Source organism: Ictalurus furcatus, chromosome 9, assembly GCF_023375685.1.
Source record: "Ictalurus furcatus strain D&B chromosome 9, Billie_1.0, whole genome shotgun sequence".
Lineage (NCBI taxonomy): Eukaryota > Metazoa > Chordata > Actinopteri > Siluriformes > Ictaluridae > Ictalurus > Ictalurus furcatus.
Window position 1 is genome coordinate 24,722,019 of NC_071263.1, and position 9,457 is coordinate 24,731,475.

Sequence of the window (9,457 nt, forward strand, 5' to 3'; positions counted from 1 at the left end):
AACTGTAACAGGAACATTATAAAGTACTGTTTATGACAAGCCCAAGAACATTGATTTGTGGTCTTAAGACTGGTCTCACAGTACCATAACATTAGCAAGCTGTAAAAAATAGATAATGATCAAAATGCTTATAAAAGCTGAGTGAAATTATCTGATATGTTTAAAATTTTCTACAACAATAAAACTGCTTTCCTAAAGCAGTCTATACAGCTCAAAGATCCATTAATGGTCAAGAAAACAACCAAGACAACCAATTTGACACATTTAATATTTTCCCCATTCACGTCCATTTTTGTATTTACACAATGCATTCCACTTACTCAGTTAAACATACCCCACAATATGCATCCCAGTACAAAGATGGAAGAGCAAGCATCACACTGAACACATTGAGTTTTATTGATAACCAGAGGATAGCTGGCTGCTGTAGCAATACCACATTGGTTATTCTTGTTCCTGGACATCTTGATATAGCCTTTGTCACCCCAGTTAATACCCCAGCTGTAAAAAAAAAAAAAAAAAAAAAACATTTAAAGTTTGCAGATTTCATCTCTTACATGCTTAGTTACAGTTACACATTGCATTCCACCATGAGCGACTGGTGGAGAGGAGAGGAGAGTGATGTAGCCAATTCAGGGATAGAGATTATTAGGGGGCCATGATAGATAAGGGCTAATGGGGGAATTTTAATGACCACAGAGAGTCAGGACCTCGGTTTAACGTTTCATCTGAAAGACGGTGCTGTTTTTACAGTATAGTGTCCCCGTCACTATACTGGGGCATTATTTCCCAAACAGACCACAGAGTGAGTGCCCCCTGCTGGCCTCACTAATACCACTTCTAGCAGCAACCTTAGTTTTCCCCAGGAGGTCTACCAACCAGGTACTGGCCAAGTTCAAGCCTGCTTAGCTTCAGTGGGAAACCAGTCAAGAACTGCAGGGGGATATGGCTCGGGTATTATCACATATGGCATATTTACTGAATAAATATAATTACTTATCTCTACTTGTCAGTGGCATGATAATATCCTAGAATATCGCTTTGCTTGTATTTCCTCATTCTTAAGTCGCTTTGGAAAAAAGCATCTGCTAAATGAATAAATGTAATTTAAGTGTAATGTAGAAAGGTCATTTTACTATAAATCTAACAAACTGAAGCAGTTCTATATGTGAATTATTGTGTTTTGGTTTTTTTTACCTGTTCTTAATCAGCCAGTAATCCTTTCCATCATCTGTGCCGTAACCAACAGCCAAGACACCATGATTCATGTCAGTGCAGCTACAGTCAGGTTCATCATAGAGACCTAAATCCATTGCAGCAATTCGTTTTACACAATACAACACATTTTTTTTTTTTTTTGTAATCTAATGAGTAAAAAAAAAAAAACAACCAACAACAACAAGTTCTGTATGTACCTATACCATGCATTCATACTATGCTGGTTAATCAGTGGTTGTGTGAGACTCACCTGATTCATACAGCTGGAAGGATGTGTGGTTTGCGTCTATGGCAACAGAAATGGGTCCGATGGTGGCCACAGCTTCCTGCAAAGCATTCTCATCTTCACTGTTTATCTGCACATGGCCAGTGCATGTCACTCCAACAGTGCCTAGATTATCTCTGCAAGATCCATCCTGCAGTGAGAAAGAGAGAGGAGAATTCACTTTTCTGTTCGAGTTTTTATCAAACGAGCAGGCCCATGACAAATTAACATGGCTGAAATTCATAGTTCTTCAGGGTGGTTACAGCAACCACATCCCACCACCCTATCTTTGATTGTTTTCCTATAACAGCATTCCCCCATGTTCTATTCCTTAGACAATATAAACTTTAACAAATATGCCAGCTGGTATCTACTGAAGTTGAATTTTATAATTGTTTTTGTAGGATTACACTAGGTGTCACAAATGACTTTTGTAGGTGTCATGTAGCCCTCTGAATGCTGCCTTTAAATAAAGTGTGAGTGATGTTTGTTTGTTTTTGTTTTTTGCCCTCTACATGCATAGCAGTAAGCAAATTCAGAACAATTTCATGAGCACTTCAAAGCAAAGTTTGGAGCTGTTCATATTGCTTTGTTTCAGTTTTCCATTCACCTTGGCTTCATAGGGGTAAGACTCCTCTGTGTGCAGTCCTCCATTTTCTTTCACATATTCAAAAGCCCAGTTCATCAAGCCACCCTTGCAGCCATTGTTCCCAAATTTTTTAGAGCAGTCTACCAGCTGTTGCTTGCTGAGTGACACCAGTTTCCCAGTCTTCTTGAATGTCTGACCCTCCAGCGCTCCTGTCTGAAAGAGGATAGATGGAAGCAGTATAGAGAACAAATGAGTGACTTGTTAAAGGCAGCATAAATTTAGAGAATGTTTAAAGGTGGAGGGAGATTGGTGAGGTCAAGGATCATAATCATATTATTTACTCTTGGGATTAAACAGCTAAATAGCAGGCTACAGATTTAAAATTGCTTGCAGCCTAATCAAAAATTTTAATTCTCCTGTTTCTCCTTACCGCACTGAAGGCCCAGCATGAGTTACATTGCTTCTGTTCTTCAACCTCAGTCACATAGCCCATTTGAGTCCAGTTCACAGTATTCGGCAGAGCAGGTCCTCCCACCTGTCGGAGGAATGTAGCTGCACTGTGGTTCAAGGTCCTGTTGAAGGATAGGCAGCCCTTAAACACAGACTGTCTGTACTCCTGGTTACTCTGTTAGACAGAAAGATGGCGGAAGGAGATTACTGCAGCAGAAATACTTCCACGGTCTTTTTGTCACTTGTAAGGACTGATTGTACAGTATAAAGAAAGAACTATACTATACAATTCATGCATAAAAATGAAAAGACACTGTAAGGCTGTGAGTGTGTGTGTGTGTGTGTGTGTGTGTGTGTATAACATTTTCTTCTTTTTTTTGCTAAAGTTAATTTTAATTTTTGTATTACCATGTCTGCAAAGTAGTTCATGCCGAGTCTGTAGCTTTTAATGCCCTTATCAGCCAGAATGTTGTGATTCATGACCAGCTTGTGATTTTCCTGCCAAGTTTTCTTACGCTGAGATTCTTCTTCCACAGACTTATAGATCTTCCCTAAGAAAAAAACACTAGAATTAGAAAGGTGTATGAATTTTATTGGCAGATGCTGAAATTGAAAACACCCTAGTTATAGAGCAAATTATAGTGTAAAAAGAAAAAAAAAATGTGTCTTGTTCTTCTATTACGAAATAAGCATTATATAGATTAGTATTGTTATATAACCAATACGTAGGACCACTCACATTTTCACTCCATCCCAGCATGCCTAAACAATGCAAACCTGGAACCCTGTATGTTTGGTTTAGGTGCATTGGAAATTATAAGGGATGAAAAAATGTTGACTGCCTAGGGTGTCCTGAAGACCAGTTTGGAGAACAATGATTTATACTGTATAAAAGTAATATTACCTTCAGTGCCTTCCACTAATATTGGCACCCTTGGTAAATATGACCAAAGAAGGCTGTGAAAAATTGTCATTATTGTTTAATCTTTTGATATTTTGTTCAAAAGATTCACAAATATACAACACAGGTTTATAAACAAAATATCTTTGTTAAATATATGTGTGCCACAATTATTGGCACTCCTATGAATTCATATAAGAAAAATATATTTATATATTTAAATAATATGTAAGTATATTCCCATTGATAGTTAAAATTTTTTAGTACATCTGGGTGACTAGGAACAGGAAATTGTTCAACCATGACTTCCTGTTTCACAGGGGTATAAATATGAGGTAACATATGGGCCAAATTCCCTTAGTCATTCATAAAAATGGGTAAGACCAAGGAATATAGCTGTGATGTGTGACAAAAGGTTGTTGAGCTTCACAAAATGGGAAGTGGCTATAAGAAAATAGCACAAGCATTGAAAATGCCCATTTCCATCATCAGGGCAATAATTAAGAAGTTCCAGATAAATGGAAATGTTATGAATCAACCTGGACATGGATGTGGGTCTATATTGTGTCAACACACTGTGAAGAGGATGGTTTGAGCAGCCAAAAAATCTCCAAGGATCACAGCTGGAGAACTGCAGAAGTTAGTCACGTCTTGGGGTCAGAAGGTCTCCAAAACTACAATCTGAAGTCACCTACATCACCACAAGTTGTTTGGAAGGGTTTCAAGAAAAAAAGTCTCTACTCTCATCCAGAAACAAACTCAAGCATCTTCAGTTTGCCAGACACTACTGGAACTTCAAATGGGATCGGGTTCTATGGTCAGATGAAACCAAAATAGAGCTTTTTGGTAATAAACACCAGAGGTGGTTTTTACACACACAGAGAGGTAGCCATATGGAAAAGTACCTCATGCTCAAGGTTAAATATGGTGGTGGCTCTTTAATATTTTGGGACTGTTTTTCTGCCAGAGGACCTGGACATTTTGTTAGGATACATGGCATCATGGACTCTATCAAATATCAACAGATATTAAATGAAAACCTGACTGCCTGTGCCAGAAAGCTTCAAATGGGCCGTGGTTGGATCTTCCAGCAGGACAATGATCCAAAACATACATCAAAATTAACATAAAATGGTTTACTGATGACAAAATCAAGGTCCTGCCATGGCCATCCCAGTCTGCTGACTTGAAACCCATAGAAAACCTGTGAAGTGAACTGAAGACGTGAGTCCATCAGCGTGGACCTCGAAATTTGAAGGATCTGGAGAGATTCTACATGGAGGAATGGTCTCAGATCCCTTGCCATGTATTCTCCAACCTCATCAGGCTGTTATCTTGGCACAGGGAGGTAGCACTAAAAGGTTGCCAATAATTGTTGCGCACCTATATTTAACAAAGATATTTTATGATAAACCTGTGCTTTGTTTGCAATTCTTTGATTTCCATGAGAGCAGAGTATTTTTGTGAATTATTTGAACAAAAGATCAAAAAGTTAAACAGTAAAGACAATTTTTCACAGCCTTCTTTGCTCATATTGCCAATATTAGTGGAGGGCACTGTATATCAACACATAACCAATACAGTATTTGGAACAAGATCTCATAATGTAGTGTATTGCCACCTATAGCACAATGCTACTTTTATGCTACAACCAGTGAAGCTACTCCAAATCCCTATGGCAACATTATTAAAAAAAATTATTGTGGCTTGTGGAATCAACTAATACTGATGTGACAAGTCATAGTGCATAGAAAGTGTGGCCTAACACCAGCCCAAACATAGTGAATGTTTTATAGCAAAGGTTTTATAGCTACTGTTGCATTCCTATAACCATTTTTAAATGTGTACTCTGCGTTTATTACTATGTATTTATCCAACTAGAAATATGCTATAAAATGTTCTTTAGCCTCGGAACAATTTAAGAAGTGTCTTTAAAAAGATTTCTCACCGAACTTCTGTTTCCACTCCTGAAACTCTATATCTAGAGGCAAACTGTCTACATTGGCCAGAGCCATGAGAGCGGTGACAACTAGCAAAACCTTCATTCTGCAAAGACTACAAGGATACTTGGTTGTTGTTTGTGATGAAAAGTCACACCTAGGTGTTCCCCCTCCTTACTTATACTCACATCCTGTTGCACTTGTTCACTGTGTTTACTTTGTTCAGATAGTCACAGGAAATAGGAAATAAAAAAATGAAACTAATTGTCTGTTTTAACTAGAGTTGGAATCTATGTGAAATTCAAATGTATATGGTCTGTAGTATATGAGAAAATATGATTTATAGCAAGAAAATATTATTAAACAATGTTTACAGGTAGATATAAGTTATACTGTATTTTAAATCAATAGTTGGCTGTGTAACTAAAACTGTAGTTGCAAATACATTGATCTGGCTCCATTTATCAATTTTCAGAGCACAAGTATAATTAGTATATTGAGCAGAATTCTTAATCATGGCAGTGTATACAAATATAACTTGCAAATTACTTAAAATTAGCAAAAATGACATTTTACAGTTCCTACAATATAATCTGCACATCCATAGCACCACTTATGTACAATCATCCCTCCTACTTGAAGTACATGGATCATTTTGTAAACCAAAGACATCATAGTCCTTTAACTATAGTATGACTGAAAATAAGAAACAGGTTTATGTTCATCTCATAACGGAAACCAAGTTTATGCCGGAAATGGTTGGAAAGCACATAATCGTGTCTTGTTTAGAAATCAGCATCCGGATGCTTGACACCGCTCACAAAATGTCCAATTGCATGTTTCGGTAGATGAATTGATTCACCCTTGAGTTGTCCTACCAACGTTTCATGTAGGTCCTCATGTAACAAGTATTAAAACATAATCAATTGCAAGCCCTATCAGTTGGTCTTGACAAGAAACATTCAGGCAAAAATCAAAGAAAAGCACTTACGACTCGGAAAATTTCCTACCAGTAATGTAAATTAATTATTGTATCCAGATCAAGGTTGCATACTGCACTGGTAGTAATAATCAGTGCTGGGTAATGATTGTCAATTTGCAGGTGAGATTTGCCATACTTATGGAGCTGGAAGGATATGGGCCTGTGTGTATGGCAACAGAAGTGGGTGAGATAGTAGCCACAGCTTCTTGTAGAGCATTATCATCTCCACTGTTTACGTTCATATTTCCAGTGCAGAGAGGCACAACCAGGAGAGGTTGGAGGACTCGGCTAGAACATTGTCTTAGGAACCATTAAAGGATTTGACAGTATTCAGAAGTCTGTCAAACAGTCAGGATGACTACTGAAACCCATACTTCATATACATCATAGTTATACATTTGAATGGTTTGTTTTTACTTTAAATACTGTACATTGTAACAAATTTACTATAAGTTACCTGCTTAACCCCTAACATTTCCTTCAACATCGAAAGCATAAGAGTAAACCATTTTAAAGCAACATCTGTGCACTTGCAGAAAAGAACAACTGCTGAAATGCCCAACAAAATGTACCAGTTTGCATCATTACTTCATTCATCTTTAGTAAATACTTTATCTTGGTCTGGGTCAACATGGGTCCAGAGATGTAAACTGGCTACCCTAGAGATCTGAGACAGCAGTGCTATCCACTGCTCCACCATGCTGCCTAAATCACTACAGTGTTTCAATATTTCACTCACTAGGTGTCCTCTGTGTCTAATGCTCTATTGTATTTTACATGATTAAATGCCTGGTCCATTCACCATCATGGCAGCCCTTATTTTCCAGAGCAGTCCACCAGCTGCTGCTCACTGAGTGATACCAGTTTCCCAGTTTTCTTTAATGTCTGACCCTCCACTGCTAATGTCTGAGAGAACATGGAAACATAATAGAGAGAAATGTCTTGTTAAAGACAACATTCATTTGGAGGAAGTCAAGAGGAAATGCAGGTGAGAACTTCTAGTACACAGAAGCATTTTGAGATTATTTACCTTGTCACGAACATTATCAACACTGCTTACAGACTAATCAACAATTAAACCTACAATTCAAACTCTAAGATTTTTACCACACTGAAGGCCCAGCAAGAGGCACACTGCTGCTGGCCCTTAACAAGGGTCACATAGGCCTTGTCCCTCCAGTTCACAGTTGTTGGCAGTACAACACAATCTGCCTGTCGGAGAAATGTTGCTCTGTGTTGTCTCTTGGTTTTATTGAAGGGTCCCAGGCAATTGGTCATGAACCCACGTATGGATGGAGAGTTTCTTCGTTTTTTCTTGATTTTATATACGATTATATTACTTTTCAACCTGTAAGGCTGGTGCCAAGATGTCTGAACCTAGAGAGAACTACTCTCTGAGGACAAAGGACTACTTCGAGAACGAACACTCAATTTTTCTCCCACAGAATTAGCATCCACACCTGAGATAGCACATCATGCTGAGAAGAGACCAGGAAATCATCACTACACTGTTTCCTCTTTCCTCTCCTCACACCCTTCTCTCTCTCTGTGTCAAGATCACCCTTCCTCTCGTCACACCCTTCTCTCTCTGTGTCAAGATCACCCTAAACACACCAAAAGTCGATATACGTTACATAACATGTTTTAAGGCGAATAAGATGTCACCTATACATGTTTACTATATTATACAAAAGGTCTCAGTGTGACTGGAAAATATGGTCTCATTCCCTCAACAGCAGTTTAAATAAAATGGCACATGCCGTTAAAGGTAGACCCTCCCAAGGTCCCTCACTCAAATTTCCTCCTATATGTAAATAAGGTACATCCTTCCACAGACATCAAATTATAATCACAAATAGCACCTTTTGGTGGTCCCAAAGAGCATCTGGGTATTTAGGAGAAAGCTGGCCAAAGACTCAGGGAATCTGTAGACAGATCTCCCACACGATCACTGTGTGTAGTTTTTCTGTACCAGGTAGGTAAGTATTGTCTCTCTTATGTTGTATTATTATGTTTTGGATTTGACTGGAATGTAATGTTGCATGTAATTCTTTCTTGTTATTATCAATAGTAGTGTTGAATTTGGATGTGTTTATACCTGGTTAAATAAATTATTAGACTTGATTATATTCTGAATTATTCTGAAATTATGGTCTCTAGTACATTACGGCAAGTCCTTGTTACAGCAAATCTGTGACCAGGTTAGTACAGGCTAATAATTTGGCATTAAGTTAAGTGTACTTAGAGTGTACAGGCTCGATAGGAAATATCCATTTAGGACAACATAAAGTTGATCGACCAAGTCTAAATAGGGGGAAGTCTAAACCTCTGGTTACGTTACTCTAGTTAACATGTACATAGGAAACTATGGCTTGATTATATAAAGCTAATTTTACTTAGATGTTATTGGTCTGTCTCTGTGAATTTTAGTGGTCATGACCTCTGACTAGAGATAACGTTACTATAACTAAGTGTTACTATCTAAGGGGACTAATAAAGTACTATTTAGGAAAGGGTAAGCATGTTGCGGTCGTCTAAATAGTATTAGTCAATAAGCGTCTGGCTTATGACCAAGACTGGCGAGTTTGTGACCATGAGATCCGCGCACACAGCCGGCGCGAGACTCGACACAAAATCTGAATGAACAAGCACAATATAAAGTATAGAATAAATTAGAATTAATCAAGTATAGAAGATCAAAAGTATAAAAAATATGAATAACTAAGTAATGAATACAACATCGAGGTTTTTACAATTGGAGTCAGATTTAATTTAAGAGAGTCAAGTAGAATTGGAATGACAAATTTAAATATATTCACATCACTTCAAAAAGACAGGAACACGTGGGAATCCTTCTACCACGTCATTGGATACCGTCGTTGGGCCACAAAACACAAGATTCCTTACTCAATCTACATGGAATTATATACCATTTTCAGCTCTGAAGAATTATGACCAGGAGTCATCAAACCAATGTGTAATCAGTCCTCTTTCATAATTGTCAGAGGTCATTTTATTTAAAAAAAAATAAAATAAAATAAAATGATAATAATAATTCTGCCTTCTTGTGTAATACAAGGTTATGTGTGGCATAGGGAGAGCCAGGTGTTAA

At 37.7% G+C, this 9,457-nt stretch overlaps 1 protein-coding gene across 1 annotated transcript; it reads right to left on the bottom strand.

Moving 5' to 3' along the window:
* Nucleotides 1-249: 249 nt before the first annotated feature.
* On the bottom strand, nt 250-5,566 carry LOC128612616 (procathepsin L). Its single transcript, XM_053632920.1, has 7 exons — nt 5,372-5,566; nt 2,931-3,073; nt 2,503-2,697; nt 2,094-2,285; nt 1,469-1,634; nt 1,198-1,303; nt 250-501 (listed from the first exon to the last, which is right to left on the bottom strand). The coding sequence occupies exons 1-7, from the start codon at nt 5,466-5,468 to the stop codon at nt 321-323; spliced, it is 1,080 nt and encodes a 359-aa protein (XP_053488895.1). The 5' UTR covers nt 5,469-5,566; the 3' UTR covers nt 250-320.
* Nucleotides 5,567-9,457: the final 3,891 nt, after the last annotated feature.